General features: G+C 55.5%; 3 protein-coding genes across 3 annotated transcripts; 2 read left to right on the top strand and 1 right to left on the bottom strand.

Moving 5' to 3' along the window:
* Positions 1-176: 176 nt before the first annotated feature.
* On the top strand, positions 177-9,819 carry PHYSODRAFT_523066 (hypothetical protein; the record flags this gene model as incomplete). Its single annotated transcript, XM_009536650.1, has 11 exons — positions 177-4,958; positions 5,007-5,666; positions 5,790-6,279; positions 6,336-6,596; positions 6,871-7,063; positions 7,142-7,261; positions 7,336-7,711; positions 7,796-7,894; positions 7,975-8,073; positions 8,161-9,228; positions 9,412-9,819. The coding sequence occupies 11 exons, from the start codon at positions 177-179 to the stop codon at positions 9,817-9,819; spliced, it is 8,556 nt and encodes a 2,851-aa protein (XP_009534945.1).
* Positions 9,820-12,002: 2,183 nt separating this feature from the next.
* Positions 12,003-13,619, bottom strand: PHYSODRAFT_522535 (hypothetical protein; the record flags this gene model as incomplete). Its single annotated transcript, XM_009536649.1, has 1 exon — positions 12,003-13,619. The coding sequence occupies one exon, from the start codon at positions 13,617-13,619 to the stop codon at positions 12,003-12,005; it is 1,617 nt and encodes a 538-aa protein (XP_009534944.1).
* Positions 13,620-18,065: 4,446 nt separating this feature from the next.
* Positions 18,066-19,841, top strand: PHYSODRAFT_564405 (sphingomyelin phosphodiesterase-like protein; the record flags this gene model as incomplete). Its single annotated transcript, XM_009536648.1, has 2 exons — positions 18,066-18,231; positions 18,341-19,841. 2 exons carry the CDS (start codon positions 18,066-18,068, stop codon positions 19,675-19,677), a joined length of 1,503 nt encoding a protein of 500 aa, XP_009534943.1. The 3' UTR covers positions 19,678-19,841.
* Between the last annotated feature and the right edge of the window lie 1,162 nt (positions 19,842-21,003).

Here is a 21,003-nt window from a genome sequence, read left to right as displayed (position 1 = left end):
CCCGCGCCACAGAGGAGGCCCAGGACGCGGACAATGCGGCGCTGTACGAGCAGGCGCTGCGCTGCCAGCAGCGGCGCGAGACGGCGCGAGCCAGAGAACTATACGAGCAGCTGCTGAGCGGCGCCGTGGCCGTGAGCCCGCGCCTCGAGTACCTGTGCCACAAGAACCTGGCGTCCATGGAGGTGGAGGCGCGCGCGTTTGAGGCGGCTCTTAACTGCTTCGCGCGCGCGCTGGCGCTGGACGCGACGGACGTCGTGGTCTGGTTCCAGATGGGCCAGGCGGCCGTGGAGACGGGCAAGCTCTGGCTGGCGCGGCGCGCGCTGGAGGAGGGGCTCAAGGTGGACGCCACGTACTGGCCGCTGGCGCGCACGCTGGCCGAGGTGCTGCACGAGATCGGGGACGCCGAGGCGTACGCGCGCGTGGCGGCGCATATCCGGGAGCACGATCCGTTGTGTGCCTCGGTGCGGCTCATTGACGGGCCCAATTCAGAGACGAAGGGAACAAACAAAGACGCCAAGCTGCTGCGGCGCGCGCGCAAGCGGCTGGTCCATTTGCATGGCATTGCTGAGGAGCAAACGAAGAGGAGGAAGGTGCTGGAGCAGCAGAGGACGGAGGAGTTAAAGCACAGGATGCAGAGCAGGACGTACGAGCTGCAGCAGCCGTCCTGGAGCGCGCTGGGGAAGGTGCTGCTGGAGGCCTTCGAGGACGGCAACAGGGACGACGGTGTGGATGTGCTGCGTGCGGCGGTGCAGATTCAAGTCAGCTATGAGCAGGTGGAGATGGCGAGCGTGGAGGAGCAGAAGGAGGAGGAGAAGGAGGAGAAGCGCGGTGACGCTGGTGCTAAGGAGGAGACAGTTAGTGCGGAGAAGCAGGATGAGGATGACCATCCACCTCCAGCCAAGCGCGCGAAGCACAAAGATGTGGCTAAAGTGTCTGCAGCGTTGGAGACGTCGGTATCGACCGGTGTGTCGGATAACGATACGCAAGACAGCGGCATTCAGCTGAGCGATTTATTGGAGTTCCCACCGCGCAGACGAAAGTCGCGCCGTAACGAGGAACGTCTACGCGAAGAGCACGCGGCTGCAGTCAAGAAGGCGCGGGAGAAGGACCTGGCGTACAGGTTAGGAGCTTTCCTTCCGGATGCAATTGGAGAGGAGGAGCGGGAGTCGACGCCGGAGTCCGTCTCCATCGAGTGGCTGCCGCCGCTGAATATTGAGCTAGTCGACGCGAAATTCCGAGTTTCGAACGCGAGCAAGGAGACAGTCGCACAAGTATCGTCGTTTGCCTTCCCGTCGTCTACGGAAGACTCTGCGGCTACAGTGGAGTCACAGTCTTCTCAAAAATCGTCAAGGGACCGAACATCATCAGGAGAATCGCCTTCGCGAGTTGAAATTGTGTCCGGGGCCCGAATCTCAGCATTTGTCAGTGACAGCGGACACGCACCACCTCGTGGCGTAATGGACTGGGTGCGGCACTACCTGAACCAATGCGGCCGATGGGCACACCTGAAACTTGGCAGTGAGGATGAAAATATCCACACAGTTTGCACCTGGCTGGAAAAAGTACTAAATGGTGAGCTGGATGTTGCGAGAACGCCAAGGGGGACCACAACACAGTCTAGCATTATTGATGTCGCCGATCACTCGCTCGTCCAAGGTAGTCGCTTCGAAGGAAATGGTCTAGCACTTGGGGCCCAACTATTTCTGCTGGAGCTTCATTTTGATATGCTTCTACAGCAGCCTGTCCGCGGTAAAAGGCGGCGAAAGATGAAAAGGGCCGTGGAAAGTCAGCTAGCTCGGGCTCAAAAGCTTCTGTTTGAGTTCGGCTGGCTCGAGGGCTCGGAGGAGACTGCGGACTGTCCCAGTGGGAGTGAATTTCTACGTCTGCTTTGGCTTATCGCGCGGATGTACGAGCGTTGCGGGAATCCCCAGATGGCACAGCAGTATTTCAGCCAATGCAGGGACAAGCTTATTGAGCTGATTGACGGGGATGACAGTAATGGTGATGACAGTAATGGTGATGTTGGTGGAGCGGACGATTTTCGAGTTGAGCTGCCGAATCAGAAAGCTGACAACGAAATCTCGCTGGGAATCTTGGACGAGAAGATCTCTGGTCTGCGGTTTTCGGATGTATGCTCAGAAGCCCAGCGCCTGTTTGAAGCTGGAGATCACGATCAGGTTGTATCTGTATTGTTGGGCCACTTCTTTCCGGCTAATCAAGCGCCCCGTATGATGGACTTCCTAAACGAATTTGAAGTTGACGAAGATGATCCAGCTGCTCGCGGTGGGAGCAGCAAAAAGCGTTTCGAAATGGTGCTCGACTCACTGCGTCATAGCTCAAAGTATTCGGATGGCGACGCGGTATTGTTCCTGTTGACGACACTTTATTACGTTATTGATTTTCTGGATGGGTTGGTGGTGACGAAAGAGCCCGCTACCATTGACGATTCACCGGATGAAGCTTGTACGAACGCCCTCGCTGCGTTGGACTTCTTGTTGACACAACTCACGCAAAACCAGTGTGAACGGATAACTACCAGCGATTATTGGTTGTTACTGCGTGCATTATCAGTAAGATGCCTGAAGCCGACAATATTGCTACGCTTTGATTCTCCCAGCGATGTGCTATCAATGCTACGAGCTGCACTAGAGATCAACGAGCCCTCTGTTGGTGGTGATGACAAGCTCCAAATGATTGGCGTGGATGCTATGGCTCGACTGCTGTACACTATTCGGTCGCTATCCAGCGAAGAGTTCCGGAACCTGTTCACGTTGGCGCCTCATCCAGTTAAACGAAAGCAGCCACGTCGTGATCGCATCCGAGTGGTGCTCGTGGAGCTTCTTCGCTTTATGAATCGAGCTCTCCAGAGTAACGAAAAGCTTGCGCTGTCGCTTCCTCTTCCGAAGATATCAGCGTTGATGACATTATGCTGCACACTAATGAAGGAGGAAGAAGAGACCGTGGCACGCAGCGATGGCAAGACGCCACGACAACTCTTTGGCAACGGTGCCATCTTGTTCGTGTTGCTGTACGAGAGTTTCCGTCGCCCGGACCTGCCTGCCTCGCTGCCTCAGTTGGTAAACTTGATCCATCTCTTGCACGAACGACTCGGGCAGCACGGCATCTGTGGCTTGACATACTTCTCTGAATCGCGGCCTTCAGCGGATTCTGGCAAAACCTCGTGCTTCCTCGAGTCGTGTACGCTGTTGTTGAGCAAGTTTGTGAAGCAAAACGCGAGCGTTCGGGACGAAGGAAAATCTATCAAGAAGTCCGATGACAGCAGCGCCGAAGAGGATAACGAGGAAGACGATGAGGACGGGGAAGAAGCGGAGTATCGATTCCAGAAGGAGGTCTGCCAGTGCTACCGTTGTCTGTATGATGGGCAAATTCTGCCGGGCACCGACGATCACAAGACGGGGGCTACGTTCGCTTCTCTCCAGAATGCAGAACAAAGTGTCAAGCACGAAGACGCACTGCGGCTCATTCGCTTCGCTGTACCGATTCTTCTTGCGACGAAGCCAAAGAACAATGGCCAGAAGAAAGAGCGACTCAAGCTTCTCTATGCTGTACGTGACGCTCTCTCCGACTCTGATTTCGCTGCTCTATCTGCGCACCCAGCGTCCGTGTCACCGCCATTGGAGGCGTACCTAGCGCCAAGGGGTCTACTGCAGGAAGAAATCGCACTCCCATTCCTTCTGGGCGCTGATACAGCGCCAAATTCGGCAGATGAAGCCTGCTTAGGTCACTTGTGGTATCTGATGGGTGCGAACTTCATCCTTGGGCGGGTAAAGCGTCGAGGAAACCTTGGCGAGCTGATGGAGATAGAGCAACATGTGAGAGAGCGCGTGGAGTTCTTGATGAAGGACGTGCTGTACTATCATCCGGACCGGATCGACTCGTGGATTCGTTTGGGAAAGACGATGAAGGAGCTGTACCACGCGGCAACCGATGCGTTCGCGGCTGTGCTCGGACGCAAGCTCAGGATCCAAGCATTGCGATGGTACACAGCTAAAATATTCGTTGAGAGCTCGTATCAGCAGGGCGAAGGTCCCGATATGCTGTCGTTCCAGAAGGTTGTTTTGGGGTGGAGCTTGTTCAAGAAAATGAAGGAGTCGCAAGGTAAAGATTTTGATGGCCACAAGGCAGCTAGTAAGTCATCGAATTCCAAGGATTCGAAGGAGGAGACAAAGGAGAACACCGACCAAAATCAATCTGCTCCAAGCATCCCCATCGAGGAGTTCGCAACGACGTATATCGTACAAGTGATCGAGTTCGCTCGACGGTGCTTCGATATGGCTGCGCGGCTGGCTGAGGAGGCCGCTAAAACCCACAAGTTAAAGTTGAAAGAGAAGCGTGGCAGTGGTGATGGAGGAGCAGAGGGCGAAGGAGACGATGACTTTGACGAGCAGCTGGATGAATTGCAGAACAAGCTGATCGAGTGCAACGAAGAGAGCGGTCTGCTGCTCTACAATGTGCTGCAGGAGTTCTCTTTGATGAAGGAGCTGAACGCTGCACTGTTCCCTCTCACGGTATATTCGCGATTACTGGAGAAAGCACTTGTGTACTTCAAGAAGGGGCTAGCGATTTGTGAGGCGAATGAAGACGCACACGAAGATCACTTCCGCCTGCAATACATGATCGGTAAAACCCTGAAGAAACGAAGATGGTGCGAGCTTCGAAGACAAGACTCATCGGACCCAGAGGCGCTAGCAACTGCGACTGAAATGGCGGACTGTTTTGCCAAGGCCGAAGCGGCTCGCAATGAGGGCGACAGAGAGCACGCTCTCGTTCACGCGTTTTATTCTCTTCAAGCTTTGCGGATAGACCTCACTATCAGCGAGTCGCCGTCGGTGGCTGCACTGCGGTTAGTGTGCGACCACTTCTACGAAGAGGAAAATGAAGAGGAGGAGAATGATGAAGAAGAAGAAGAGCGAGAGAACAATGACGACGACGATAGTGTTGATTCTTCTTCGACCAAGGAGCCAGATGAGAAGAGCATCAGTCAGGAAACCGTCACTTCAACCGCTTCTGAAGACTCGAAGAAGAACGCGAGCTCGAAGACCACCAGTGACTCCAAGAGTGCGAGTTCTACCAGAAAGGATGAAATTCTCACTCTTCTCTCCGACGCCAAGAGAGACGATGACAACCGCGAGCTAAACGTCACTCTAGCACGGGGTTGGCTGGCGCTGAATATTATAGAGGCGCTTGAGTCGATTCCCGACGAGGATCGCTACTTCCATCCGTCCCGGTATGTGCTGGCGCGTCTGGTCTACTGGTTATCAACGTTCTACTCAGCTCTTGAGCAGAGCGGATACAAGGACGACCCCGTTAACTCGCTCCTCGACGCTGTACTGGCTCGTCGGAACGAGACCAAGGTGGAGGGTCCTTCTGATGCGGCTGCGCGGGCGCTGAAGGAGATGTCCCCGATCTTTGACAAGAGGCGTCCTCAAATTGTGGCGATCTGGTTCTCCGAGTACATCCCGTCTGCGAAGAAGTTCGAGGAGCTCAACCAGCGCCAGATGAAGTACGACTACTACCGCCTCAAGTACTGGCGATTCTACATTGCACTACTTCAGGAGAACGAGGCCTACGGGAGGTTGAAGGAGGTGGGCTCCTGGGTGCTCGCCTGCAAGGAAGACCACGACGTGATTGATATCATGCTCGGCGTTGTGCTCTACGCGCGCGGCAAAGTGCTTCGTAGTCGGCTCCAAGAGTTTTTGGACGCAATGGAGGGCGTCTCCACTGGTAGAGCAGGCGTCGACACGATGGACATGATGACCCAGACCCAGCTACCAGGAGAAGACAGGCCAGTCGACGCACTTCTCAAGCAGCTGGCCAAGACGTACTCGTACTACCTGGAAGTCTCGAATGCTCAGCAGCGACTCTCTCAGATCATGGACGACAGCAGTTTGTTGCTCGAGAACGCGGAGCTCCCGATGGTGGCCGTGTTCTTCGTCGGAGCCATCGCGTACCCGCCTGAAATGCCGCTGCTGGCGAAGGATACGGTGATCCTAGACCGCGAATTCAACGCCAACATTGCGGTCATCAAGAACGCGCTACGTCGGGACGAGCTGCCTCCCCGAATCTACGACGCCCAGGGACGAGAGGCGTGGAAGGCGTACTTAGACGCCTCGCGTTCGTTTTGCGAGGAGAAGTGGCCCGAGCGCTCCGGGAAGGGCAAGCCGACCAAGAAGCACGCGCGACCCAAGGCAGTCGCTGCTGCTCCTACAACAGCAAGCAGCCAGTCTGACGCTAGTCAACCGACGGTGAATGCATCGAGTTAGTTGGTGCGATTGGTGAGTAAAATGGTATGATATGTATGCATCAATTGGGAGTTCTATACAAGCAAGTGGTCCGTCATCTCTGGATGCGTCTCTACGAAGAGTGCAGTCCACGGTCCAGCAGCACGCAGTGGATGTCCTGCTCGACGCGGCGGATGTGGTCCTGGATAGCGTCCGGGTCCGTGTCACCCGCGTGGCTCGGGAATCCCTGTGCACAGCAGCAGCAACAACACGAAGCTAAGTCAAGTAAAGAACAGATGCAAGCTCTCTTCGGTCACCTGCACCGATCTAGCGAATCGGCGGTAGAACTCGCGCGTGTTGGGCTCTAGTTGACGGCTCTCACGCAGAATGCGGCGGTACAGGCTGCGCGAGTTGCGCTGAGCTTGAGCGAGCGTAAGCGGCATGGCTGAGTGGCTGGAGATCGGTCAAAGCGGAAGTGAGCGGATGCAAGCTGCCCAAGTCCAAGCAGCACCTCGTCACACGTCGCAGATGCATGTGATTGGCTAAATTGCATGCACTTCAACTTCGCTTCTCCACACGTCGCAGATGTGCTTCATTGGTTGAAACCCTGTCGTCACTTTGGCGCCAGATTCAAACTCGAAGTTGCGGGACGAGTTAGCGATGGGCGTGACGGGGCTGCTGCCGGTGCTCAAGAGCGTCACGGACCAGGTGCACGTGTCCAAGTACGCGGGCAAGACCGTGGGGGTGGACGCCTCCGGGTGGCTCTACAAGGGCGCGTACAGCTGCCCCGTGGACCTCGTGCTGGGGCGACCGACCGATGCGTGCGCAACGAATTAACCTCCATTTTAGTAACTTTACCCTTGAATTAGCGCTAAAAGCTGCAACTGCACCTGTAACAGGTACCTGAACTTCAGCATCCAGCAGATCAAACTGCTGCAAGAGCACGACATCACGCCCATTTTAGTGTTCGACGGAGCTCCACTGCCTGCTAAAGCTCGGGAGAATGCTGCTCGTAGCAGGTTTGGGAGCTGACGTAGTTGCTAAATTTTAGCTACATAACACTTATAGTTCTATTTGGTTTTTGGTGTTCTAGGTCCCGAGCGGAGTGGAAGCTCAAGGCTGAGAAGCTGCTGAAGGAGAAGGAGGACGATCGGGATGGCCGCGCCGTCTTCTCGGCCTGCACCAGGGCTGTGTCGGTGACCAATGAGATGGTCATGAAGCTCATCGCGGTGCTGAGGCGGATGAACATCACATTCTACGTTGCGCCGTATGAGGCGGACGCTCAGCTGGCATTTTTATCGAGGCAGAAGATTGTGGACGTGGTCATCTCGGACGACTCGGACTGCGTTCCGTACGGAGTCAAGACGGTGCTCTTTAAGTTGAGTCCGGATGGATGGGGCAGCGAGCTCAAGAGGAGAAGTCTGGGCGCCAATGAAGAGCTGTCATTCGTTGGGTGGACAGAAGAAATGGTGCGTTGAGTTTTGGAGCTTTACGTGGGATGTGTTTATTACCTGGTATTGATCACTTGTGTTTTGTCTGGACAGTTTATTCAGCTCTGCATTCTTGCTGGGTGCGACTACTGCCCGTCCGTCAGCGGTGTCGGCATTATCAATGCCTACAAGCTCGTAAGCCAGTTCAAGACCCCGGTTGAGGTATGAAAAACTCTTAAGCGATGAATGCTGCAAGTCAATTTGCTGACATGGTGGCTGTGTAGGTCTTAGCAGCGCTGCAGAAGCAGAAGGGGTCAGTGCTCCCTGACAACTTCGAGGAGCATTACTACTCTGCCATTCTCACATACCGCCACCAGCTTGTATTTGATCCTCGCAATGCGGTGCGTGTCCATTGTTTGTTGTGGATGCATACTGTACAGAGTTTATTGTTTTTCTAATGTTTGTTCTGCGTGTACACAATCTATCAGAAGCTGAAAATGTTGAGCCCTCTCGACGTCTCGAAGGGCATTCTTCCGCGGGTGGACAAGGGCCTCCACTTCCTGGGCAACGTGGAGCTCCGTGATGACGTCGTAGAGTCCATCGCTTTGGGTCAGATTCATCCAGTCACACACGAAAGCTACGCATGGAAGGATACTGCCGCTGCCGTGTTGCTGGAAGAAGAGCGCCAGGCAGCCTCAAAGCCAAGACCAAAGTCGAGTAAAACTCGATCGTCGACGTCCTCAGAGAGCAGTGGTATGGCGATACCTCCTCAACACTACACGGACGATTCGTCACAAGAAGACCCCATCGCCAGCTCGACTAGACCACAAGCTTCGACGTCGCGTGTCCGGTACGAAAAGCCTCGACCTTCGTCTCGCTTGTCCTGGACGCACCTCGATAGCGTATTGGGCTCGTCCGACCACATCGTGAACTTCCGGAGCCCGAAGGTGAGCGAGAACTTCAAGCCGTTGGCAGCGTTGCACGAGCCTCCCGCATCGATCGGTAGTTCAAGCATCAACGCGCGCGCTCTCAAGGACTTCGAGAGCCGTCCGGTGCGCAGCCACGTCCAGCGTGTGCGAAACCCCGCCCATCGGAGACGGGATGGGAAAGGCAGCCGCTTCGAAGGCGAGGTGCTGTGCAAGGTCGACTCCTCCAGCCTCACCAGCACTGCAGTTCACCACAACACTGCAGCCGCCAACAGTGACGTCGATCGTCTCACAGATGAAGAGAACGCTCCACCGCCGCAAGCGAAGCGTCCTCGCCTGTTCGGGTGTCCGTCGCCGCCTCCTTCATCCCCATCGTCGCGGGTGTCCGAGGCCAGCAGCCAGAAGCTGCTCGTGCGCCCGACACCTTTCGGCTGCGGTCAGCGACAGCCTCCCAGCCCCACAGCCAGCTGCGTCGGCAGCTTGAAGTGGAGCCTGCCACCTCGCCACTCGCAGCAACAGCGTCGTAGCATCCTGCCGGCGCCTTCCAAGCGCTACACGTTCACCATGTCCGCCGAGGAGAAATGGGACCGCATCCTAGGCGACGAACTGGACGACACCAACAGCAGCCAGGTAGGAGGAGAGCAGGAGGCTTGTGGCAGCCCCAGCGAGGACACGTCCAGCAGCAGTCACCGTCCACCCAAGAAGAGGAACGCCAGCTCCTCCCTCCTCTAGCTAGACTACTCCAGACCAGACCAGAGACTCAAACGCCAAAACAATGGAGAGAGAGAGGAACCGAGTCCATTCCTAGCATAGCGCTCCGCTCAAAATCTGCTCATCTCGCAGAGTCCTTCCGTGGCTGGCCGGGCCTCGTCGTCTTTGCCGCTGCCTCGCGCCGCTTGCAGGGCGAAGAGCCGTCGTCTCCGCACGGCGTCCTCGTCTGCACTTCTACTGAACGGCGTCGTCGACGCTGCCGCTGCCGCTGGGATTCCTCCACCTACCCGTCCCGCGCCCAGCACCGCTACAGGCACCGGCACGAACTGGTTGTTCCTCCTGTTGTCGACTGCTATGGGCACAGGCGCCACCAACGCGGCGCAGGTTGGAGCCTCTCTCGTCACGAAGCTCGTCTCCTCCATGGACTCTTCCAGCGCGCGCATCCAGAGCGAGCCCCCTCCGTCGCCGCCGTCCACGCCCCCGCGACGCCCGAAGCGGCCGCGCTGGTAGTCGCGCAGAGGGGGCATCTTCTCGAGGAAGCGCAGGTTAGCGGAGACCATGGCGCGCTTCCGGCGCGGCTGCGGGTCGTCGAGCTGTTGGTTGTCGTTGGGCTGGCGGAAGTACAGCAGCTGCTGCAGATTCTCGTCGCCGCTCGCGAACTTGGCGGCGGTGGGGGACGTCTGCGGGCGCGCGCGCTTGGAGGTGCGGGGTCGGAGCGCCATGTCGGACAGGGGATTGAGGTGAGGGCTGAGCTTTGAAGCTTTGGGGCTTTGGGCTCCGGTTCGGGTTTGGCGTCGCTTTGGTCGGTCGTTTCGCACGCAAAGAGACGCAGGCGCCGTGTGGGACTTGATTTCAGGTCGAAACACTCCGTCGCGGTGCGGGGCTTTTTCGAGTGCGAGCGAGCAGAGCTTGGGCTTTGGGCTCTTGCGGCAAGGTTCGGGCCCCGCCATATGAGCCAAGTCAAGGTCTGGATTGTTTCTGCGTCGTCTCCTGCCCGATTTGACGGCGCGCTGAGCATGTCAAGAGCATCGGACGGCGCTGAGAGGCAGAGGCTGACTCCACCAAGAAGAGAGAGCGAGAGAGAGACTTCGGCTCGGTGGAGCTGCCGAGGGTGGATATGGTGCTATTAGGGGAAGCAGCGGTTGCTGGCTGGCCATTGCGACGCTGCCGACACCTTCGCACGTGCGAGGGTGGGCGCTTTCTGGAGCGTCCCAGTCAATGCTTGAGCTACTGTTGCCCTCCTCCACCAGCTCGGGATTCACCTGTTTGACTCGTCTGCCCAGCTGGGGGTCGTCCGATTGAGTGATCTGCCGCCGAGCCTCCCGATCGGTCGGCGCGCCGGCGGCGAACGCTCGGGGAGGTGAAGACAAGATGGCTGGCGAAGGAGCGCTAAGCTGGAACGCCAAGGTCTCGTGGAGTCAGCTTGTGTAGGCGAATGTTAAACGGCGAATGGGCTCTTGCGGTGTGTGCGGTGCTGCAGTACAGCAACTGTACAGGTGTGCAAGTAAATCCTGGCGTCGAACTAAACTGCGTGCACCAAGGTACAGTCGTGTATGAACGAGTCGGCTTAGTTCACGCGCGTTTATACTGTAGGATCAAGTTGGGATAGCCTCCACAACCTTCGCATGTGTTGCGGGTACAAGCTCGGATAACTTAGCTTTAATCTCGTGCTCGCGACCCAGTCGATGGAATGCTGAAGCTGATACTGCTACGAACACCGACGAGTACTGGGTAATTTACTTTGGCATCAAGTATCGCCCCCTCCCCCAAACGACAGCGTGAAATACAGCACTAGTGCTTGTAAGATGCCCGTCCACTCGAGCCGAAGTAAGACATGAAAATCTAAGTGCCGAAGTGTTGATGCCAGTGGTAAGTCGATATCTCCATACGTCGACCGATCAAGTTGGTTGACGCTCGTGTTGCGTTCACTTCAATCCACTTCGTCATTTATACTTCTCGCGCACAAGTACGAGCAGACCAACTCATCACTCCAATGGACGGACGACCTAGCGGCTTCGTGACAAATGAACAATTAGAGCGCAACAGGGCTAACACGATGAAACATTCCCAAAACAAATGAAGGAATGGAGGAACCGCGCAGTTTCTTCGAGCTCGTTGTGAGAACTTATCGACTCTAAACGTTGCTGTTTTCAAGCGCGAGCCACGATCCTCAAGTTCCTACAATCGGAGTTCACGTATCCTGGCAACATGGGCGCACTTACCACGCACTCCGCAATTGCTGCAGAAATCTGAGATTGGCAATCTCCATCAACGAGTTTTCTTCTTATTTGTCGCCGAGTAGTAGGTTTTCATTTACAGTAGCACACCCGGCTGATATATTATCAGTTTGGTATCACCAACGAATACAATATCTTCTAAAGCTCAATCGCTCTCGTACTGCAGTTTGCAACTGTCGTCAAATACACGCATGTGGTCGCCATACGCTCGTCGCTGACTACTACTAATATAGTAGTATATAATACTACTACGGTAGTACTTTGCGTACTAACGAACAAAACTTCAACGTCCAGGTACATGAACTTCAGAGCCATGGGATTTCTGTAGACATTTCCCTGCTTCATTTGTTGGTTTGTTACTGTAGCAGCGCGGTGCATTTGCGTTTTCACGACGTACAAAAGGCATTTTCCACTGCCTATTCTAAAGCGTCTTCTCTAAAATTGCTACTTACTTATCTACGCCATCAGAGGACTCAGAGGCGTGACTTCAATGTCCAGCGGGCCCTTGACCGGAATCGTGAGAGAAAACTCATACGTGAGCTTCCACGGGTCCTCGACGGTCTTGATGTCGTACTTGCTGTACAGCGTGGCCAGCGTCAGCTTCATCTGCATCATAGCAAACTTCTGACCCATGCAGGCGTGCTGGCCCGAGCCGAACGGGCTGAACACGAAGGGGGACAGCACGCGCAGCTTGCCCGTCTTGGGGTCGATCATGCGCTCGGGCTTGAACTCGCTCGCGTCTTCGCCCCAGTTGTCAGCGTTGCGCGCGTTGCAGTAGGACGAGACCATGATGGTCTGACCCTTGCCGACGAAAGTGCCGTCCACCAACGTGGTGTCCCTCATGGCCTCGCGCGCGATGAATCCCGTGGACGGGATCAACCGAATGTTCTCCTTCATGACGGCTTCCAGGTACACGAGCTCGCGGAGCTGCTCCTGCGTGGGCACCTTGATCTCACCCGTGAGGAGTCCAGGCAATTTCTCCTTCATTTCATCACGGATCTTCTCCAAAATCTCCGGGTAGCGGTTCATGTGGACGATGAACCAGCACATGCTGTGCGCCGTCGAGTCTCGGCCCGCAAACATCATGGTCATGACCATATCTCGCATAATGGTGGCGTCGTCGTCCTCGATGTGCATGTCCTGATTCTCGCGGAGCGTGCTCTCCATGAAGAGCGTGATGAGGTCTCTGGCCACCATCTTCTCGCCCTTGGCCGCCAGCTCCGCCTTCTTCTTCATGGACTGCGTGATCACCTCGTCGATGAAGTTGTGCAGGATCGTGGTGTTATCGCGGAAGACCTTCTCCCAGCCGATGTTGAAGTATCTCTTGATCTCCCAGAGCCACAGCGGTGACTGAACGCGGACGGCGTACGCGACAGCAGCCTGGTCGAAGGCTTCCTGGAATTCGTGGTCCTCATCACGGTGAGGGCCGTCCTTCAGCGTGTCCAGCTCCAGGCCGAAGCCGATCTTGGCGATGACGTCCATGGTGAAGTGGAGGAGCTCCTGCTTGGCGCTGAACGACTGGCCGCGCTTGTGGTAGATGTCCAGCACATCCAGGAAGACCTCGAGCTTCTCACGAACGGTGGCCTCCATGACGTCCTTCATCATCTGCATGGAGAAGAGGTGGCTCGACGTCTTGCGGTGGTAATACCACGGGTCGCCGTCCGCAATGATCATGCCGTTGCCGAAGATGTCTTCGCTCATGTACTGGCCCACGGGTCCGCGCAGGAACACGTCGTTCTGCGTTGAAAGAGCATCCTCAATGGTATCGGGCGACGTCAGCACGATGGTCACGGGACGGCCGGGGATCGAGTACATCCACGGACGGTGGTCGAACTCGATGGACTGCTCGTTGAGCCAGTCGTGGAAGCGCGCGACGTTGCCGCCAGCGTCGAACAGACTCTTGAGAATGGGGAGCGTGGTCTTGGGCATCGGCGGCAGACGCACACCTTCAGGCTTCTTGCTCTTCTTGGTGCTGTGGAGCAGCAGTGACAGCCCCAAGCTCACGGCCACTGCGGCCGCAGCGGTGACGGCAACGTCATTCCTGTCGCCGAAGAGTTCGGAGACGGACTTCATGTCGAGTAGCGATTCCGGTGGGCGGTGCAGTAAGGTGCGATCGGTGGTTGAAAAGCTCAAATGAGACTTGGACCGGATCGTACGGAGACAGGTCGCTGACGAGACGTTGTGAGGGCAAGACGTACAGACAGACGAGCACCTTCTTGCAGCAGCAAGGTTTGCGGCGTGCCACGGACGCCACGTAGGTGATCCCGAGCATGAAGAAAAGGGCCACTACCAATCTCAAATGCAGCCATTCCCTCCGCCGGTCTACCGATCGTCGTTTTCACGCCGTCAACTTCGCGCCGACGGTTGCTTTCAAGTCGAGCATGGCGGCACTACATGTACACTAAGTACCATGCACATGCACAGTACTGTACTGCCTGCCTGCCAGCGGCGATATGATTCGGCACAACTTTTTACAATACATTTGGGAGGTATTTTATATAAATTAATAAAAATATTATAACTAATTTTACCCAATAATAACTGTACATTATATTATTGTAGTATTATACGGTATGCGGATGAATGGATGGGAAATGTTTGTCAATCCTTTTATCATTAAATGACACAAAAAAAATTGTGCACATTTTAGTCAGTGTAGCCTAGCGACAGCATAGTTTGGCCACGCGCGCCCTCAGCGAAAATACTTGTATTTAAAACTGGCTTATATATTTTTCGATTATTGCAACATATATTTCAATAATAGCTAAAAAGCACGCAGTACGAAATGCTTATATTTCATTTGAATTTTGATTGACTGTGAAGAAGAGAAAATGCATGCTGGCAATAAAATATATTGTCACTGATGTATTGTACTGTATTACGTTTTCGCAACCATTCACAATGCTGACCAGACCGTTGGCTTTGCCTTCTAGAGCGAGAGGTAGGCGAGCAGTGGTAGAGCTTTCCGAGTTTTAAAACAACGTAGGGTTGGCTGGAAGCTGCACATGTGGGCCAAAATTGGCGTACTGCTCGATCACTGCGCTGGGGGGTGTTGTCATCCCGCTAGAGAAGTTCGCGATCTTAATGCCAGTCTCAAATGTGTCTTTCAATCAAACCATTTCAGGAATTTTCTGAAGTAAGTGGACTATCGAAACCTTTTGACTCCAATTCCGGCATTCACGTTTTGGCAACAAGCGCGCAATGATGTTGGAGAAGTGGTCGTTCCTGGACGAATGGTGCGGAGTGATGAAGTCCCTGTTTTCGTCTACATGCACGGGGAGCTCAGCGGCAGTGTGGCGGTGGGGGCCGGACTACCACCCAGCTCTGCAGTTCAGCATCGTGCCCCCGAGAGATAGTGAGTCGACTGCAACTGAACGCGGAGAGCAGCTTCAGACACTCCGAGAGGGACTCGCTCTATTCGCGGCAGTGGCGTGGATCGACGTCGAGGTGCTCATATCGCTGCTAAAAGAAAAGGGTGTATGCAGTGTTAACGAGGACATACGAAGGCACAAGTTTATGATGGCGGAGATGCCTGTATTTGTTGAGATCGAGGCGACTCGAAAGCTGTGCAATGATCCAAGCGACGACTTCTCGTGGGCTGACGATGATCTCGTAGCGCTTTGCTGCCAACTGAAGGAAGACAACAGCAGCGAAGCGTTCCGGGAAGCCTGGGCGCAAATCGAAACGATATTTACTCGCTTGCAGCCTGGTAATTCTGGTTCAAATCGTTATCGGCAAACCGGAGTACTTGAACGCGTCAGGAATTGCATCTCAGCGCGTGTGGGACGTCATAAACAACTCTTTGCGTCCAGATCAAGTCCGATGGGGGTGGTTTTCGTCAAGGTTGGGCCGCCATTCTACTGTGACACGAAGGTGTCGGTCGGTATTTTACGCTGCATTTGTCGTCAACTGCATCAATTCGAAGAACGCTTTGACTTCCAACCGCACCAGTAGTGCCTTCGTGAAATTGCTCACTAAAATGGGTCGGGAGGTCCAGTTTTCAGCGCTAAACTTTTGTCTCGTGCGTCATCGGGATTCTCAAAATGTCTGCCGCATGATATCAAAACTATTCTGTGCGGAAACTTCCCCCAATGTCACGATCGAGTCGCGGGGGGTGGGTCATGCGTGCGTGAGCTTGCAAGCTAAGAGTGGAGTGGAAATGAACGCGCTTTGCTCGGCTTTGGCAGTCACGCGTTCGTGCCGGTCGGTCACATTTAATCTCTCTTCGCATGACTCGCCTTCGACGGTGAAAGTGTGGATGTGGATTGCCTACGCATTTTTCTCGACCCGAGCGCGATCGCGGTCTTCTGTGAAGCAAGTGATCATCTACAATGCTCGTCTAGATCCTAGTATACTGGATACGATGTCAAGGATCCTAACTGCCACTAATACGGAGCAGGGGCTATTCGCCGTTGCTAAGGGACTGGAGACCGCAAGCGGCACTACTCGTGACGCGCGCGAGTACCATTTGCGTGAGAATGCAGCTATCCAAGTTACTGAAGAAGCATCCGGTCGTGTGGTTTCGTGGGACTCGGCAAATATTTCCCAGCAAGGTGAAGCTGGTGGAGTGGTGCTGGTAAACCCCGACGACGATGTTTCCACAGAGTGGGTGGATGTGTTGATTCCTGGAATTGGCTTGTGCCAAGTCCAACGCACCAATCTCGTAATGTGTGACCACGTTAGGGACTCGGAAGTGCAACCCGGTCTGGCACTGGAGCTTCACATCTCAGATGGCCCGCACAGGCAACACCTCACGACCTTTCTGAATCTTGTTGGGCAGCATCTGTGCAGTCTGTGGATTGAGTCTGAGTTTCCTTTGTTGGGAGGGGTTGGGATTCCCGGAGTTCTCGAGTCCTGTCCGCATCTGCAGGAATTAACTCTGCGCAAGGGCTTACTCGTCAGCGCGTACAACTTTGTCCGAGCGTGCGAACAGTACAACACGCAACTTTGTCGTCTGGACTGTTATTTCGACAACATTGGCCCTCTGGTGGTGGTTTTGAACAATGAATCAAACGTGCTGGCAAGGACCCTGCGGTGGTGGGTCTGTCACCTGGAGCTGCAGAACCAATATGTGACTTATCCTCAGGCAGCATTGGGGACACTGACACATATGCTGGGCAGGAATAAAGCATTGTGCTACTTGACAGTGGTGGTGAACAAAGCAGTGCTCGACAGGTTTAAAGATGAATTGATGCGGTTCAATCTTCAGAAACTCGAAGGGGTTGGAGAGCTACCGGTCGCGTGCAAGTTGGCCTTCTTGAGTGTTTTCCACGCCGACGTATTGCAGTCACCTATGAAGAAGCAAGCGAAAGACGAACCGGATCGCGTTCGACTGCAGGCCCCCGATGTTCACGTGACCACCAATATCTTTGAGTTTGTGAAGCATGCGGTGCGAAAGGTGAAAGTGGTCGAAGCACACAATAGAAACTGAGTGCATTACTTTTTTTTATGCTGCAATTTTTCAAACTATTTTGTAAGGTATTTTATAATTAAGATTATAATATAGCCTTAACAAATAGAAAAATAACACTCGAGGACTTCATCGTTTCACCTCAATCGAGCGTGCTTCTTTGGAGCGCGCCCCTGATGACTTCATCTTGTCGAGGGCTTTCCTGTTTGCTACCGAGCGTACAGTGCGCAGAGTGAAAATCGTCTACGATTGAGATAGTCAGCAAGCAGTAACGCCACCAAGCTTGCTGCATACATTTTGAATTTTAACTAGAAAACTAATGAGATGCCCCCTTCTCGAATGGAATTTCATTGAAATACCCCTCATAGTTTCGGCACTACCCAGTTGTGCAGCACTCAAAAGTTGCTCTGATGCGAATACTGACTTACACAGTACGAAGAGTGTCGTCAGCTCGAAGCCTCAGTTGTTAAAACAAGCATGTATTTCAAGTTGAAGTGGCTCGAAACCTGTTAAACCGCTCGATCTTTTCTATGCAAGGACCCATCGCGGGGCAACCCTTACTCACCGAAGCGTCGACCACGCCACAAGGTCTTCACATGGACCAGCACACACACAGAGTGCAACCCTCGACTCCTCAACCCCTACCGTATTACGATGTTGTCGAAACGCCCGACAGCAGGAGCCGCCCAGAGCCCCCATTTTACCCTACGATCCTATCCTGTCTTCTCGATCGACCACCAACATCCAGCCTACACAACGCCAATATCCTGCCTAATGCACTCGATACTGTACTGTACTATACTGTACTGTGCTGTAGATATTGCAGTCCGAGAGCACGACGGGTGGAAATCCATCCTTCATCTTCCGCCTTCGCTCCATCGCAAACGCAACAAACGAACGCCGACCAACAACCGCACAAAAGATTATGTTATCCCGGCGATCCGCACGCTGATTGGGCGGCAGAGGCCGTACGTCGCCCGTCCCCTGCCCTTCCCTCGGAATAACATTCTCAGGTCGTACGTGGTCTCACATATCCTATCAAGGCGACACTAATAAACTGGAGCGCAAGTGTTCGGGTCACAAGTCGCCAGTCGCAAGTCGCTATCGGGATGACGGAGGAGCACGTCGTGGAGCGGATCCGCCAGCGCGTGCTGCTGGAGGCTTTCAACCTGGAGCCCGTGGCCACGCCCGCGCCCTCGCGCGCGGCCTGGCCGGTCTGGACGGAGCAGGACAAGCAGAGCGTGCGGCTGCGCGTGCTGAGCCTCAACGCGTGGGGTAAGATCATTTTTTTCGGCGATCAGTTCAGAAAAAAGTGATAGAAACGTTAGAAACTGACAATTGTTTGTTGGTGCTTCTCCCCGCCCGTTCTACCCCGTTCCACCAGGCCTCCCGGTCGCGCCCAAGTGCACGGAGCGCGCGGCGGAGATCGCCAGCGCAATCTCGAGCGACTACGAGCTCGTGGTGCTGCAGGAGATCTGGCACCTGCGCGAGCGCAACCTCGTCATCGCCAAGGCGCAGCAGAGCGGCTTCCACTACTACCACTACTTCAACCCGGCCGTGGGCTTCCCGTTCCCCATGGGGGCCGACTCGTTCGGCACGGGGCTGCTGGTGCTGTCCAAGTTCCCCATCTCCAGCGCGCTCTACCACTCGTTCAGCCTCAGTGGGCGGCCCTACGCGCTGCACGAGTCCGACTTCGTCGCCAACAAGGGTGTCGGCCTGCTGCGCGTCGAGACGCCCGCCGGCCAGATCGACGTGTACGTGACCCACCTGCTGGCCAACTACAACGCCGGCGGTAAGCCCGGACCTGGAGACTTCTACCTCTGGCACCGCACGGGCCAGAGCTACGAGCTCACGCAGTTCATCGCGGCCACCAACCGGAACAAGCTCACGATCGTGTGCGGAGACTTCAACTCGTCCCCGGACTGTCTGGAGCTCAAGGTGCCGCGCCAGCTGCTGAACCTGCGAGATGCCTTCACGGACACGAACGCCGAGGACGGCCTGACGTTCGCGTCGCCCGACAACAAGTACTCGCACGGGGAGCACCCGATGCGCATGGACTACGTCATGTACAAGATCGACAAGCAGCCCAAGGGCGCGTCGGACTGGCACCTGGTGAAGAGCAGCATCTTCAAGGGCTTCTTCACCGATGCACACGGAGAGAAGACGCCGCTGTCAGACCACTTCGGCGTGCGGGCCGAGTTCATCTTCAGCGAGCCCAGGCCGCACGTCTGCGAGCAGCAGGAGCGCGGCTACGACGTCGTGTCCACGGACGAAGTGGTGTCACCCAACGCGACGAGGGCCGCGGAGCGCTCGTGCCCCACGACGACGTGCGCGCACTGCGACGAGAAGGAGGCGCCGCAGAGCGAGGAGGACAAGGCCGCCGCGGACGCCGCGTGCCTGCAGGAGGTGCAGAACATGCTGTTCGTCGGCCGCAACGAGGCCATCGGCGCCCGACACACGCGGCTGTGGCGCGCCGTGGCCTTCTTCGTGGCCGCGCTGGCCGTGTTCGTGACGCACATGATGTCCATCGTCGTGTCCAACTGGTCGTGGGTCGCCGTGCTGCTCTTCGGCATGATCAGCGTGACCGAGTACGTGCTGACCTTCTTCTTCCTCACGTTCGAGTGCTCAACGTTCACGGAGCTCATCAACCAGGTGCAGCTGCACCTGAACGACCACGCGCAGCGGACCAGAGCGATGGCCCAGGCGAAAGGGCCCCAGTAAAGTGAATCATCAACCAACCAACCAACCAGACGCGGCGTGCCTCTTGACGCTCTCGACGCCGCGTGTTTGTGTAGTATCGAGCAGCGCAGCATAGACGCAGGTCGGGGTCGTGGACGAACAACGAAATGAACAAGTGTACATATCAAAAGTATCTTTGAGGCGGGCGCTCGACTAATTGTACCTACGGGTGGTCAAAAGCTCACCATGCGGACAACCAGCATGTCTGGTTGTCCGCATGGCCAGCGCGTCAGGTCCGAATGCTCGCAGATCCGGACATGGAACACCTTCTTGCTGCGCTGCACAACACGACATGGCCACACCAGGCCAGATGCCAAGAGCTTACGATCACCTAACGCCATCCTCCCACCGTCGATGCGTTTCCTGCGCAAGACGACGGATCCAGAGGACGGACGCTGGTTGCGGCAGCTACACAAAGCCCACGTGAAGACTGCACCTACCAAAAGAGAGGCATTCTCGACCCAGGTGTGGAATGGCCTCGTGGCTCGTAGCCGGCTGGGGAACAGCAATCGCGTTCCCGATTTTTCAACGTCGCCGAGTCGCGCGTGGCATGAAGCCACACCGGTGGTTGACTGACCGCGGCGCAGACATCCAGGGCTAACTGAGGCTGGCGTGTGGGACGGCTTGTTTGCACGTTGAAGCTCTGGTCCTCACCCTGTTGACTCAAAAACATCAAGGAAATGAGCATGTTTGCCAGCACCCGAAGAAGAGAACCTCCGACTTACATGTCAGGCGACGGCATCTGCTGTTAGTACGTCGACGAAATAAAGCAGCAGGTATCACACTATACATGTACATGCAAAGGTGCTCGGTGACCCATTGTTGCCAATGCAATCGGCGGAATCAATCTTACCGGTAGCAACAATGCTTGCAGCACTACATGTACAATTGCCGGGCTGTATGGAGTTCAGAGTTCGGAGCATCGATATCCTCATGCGAGCCATCGATCTTCCTCGCGCTGCTCATCGAAAATTGGTCAACAACCCGACGACTGTCAGCGAGACATCGACAGGCCACCCAGACGGCGGCGCGCCGAGAGCTCGGGAAACAGCCGCGCTCAACGTGGCATATGCCTCGCCACAGATGCCTCGCCGCTGTCAACTTGCTCGAACTGGCTGGTAGTCGAGCAGTCTTTCGTGGCTCGCATCGGAGCCCGATGGGTTTGGAATGGTACCAACACGTCGGCTGGATGCGCGCAGACCACATGGTCGCGCTAGCTGGTTTTTTAGTTGACCCGCTGGCGAGTTGAGGCGGACCACGCACGGGTCACAGGCTCAAGCATTTTCGCTTTGGGCGCTGGATAGTCAA

Source organism: Phytophthora sojae, assembly GCF_000149755.1.
Source record: "Phytophthora sojae unplaced genomic scaffold PHYSOscaffold_9, whole genome shotgun sequence".
Lineage (NCBI taxonomy): Eukaryota > Oomycota > Peronosporomycetes > Peronosporales > Peronosporaceae > Phytophthora > Phytophthora sojae.
The sequence above is the reverse complement of the archived record's forward strand: the minus strand, read 5'-3'. Positions and strand labels throughout refer to the sequence as shown.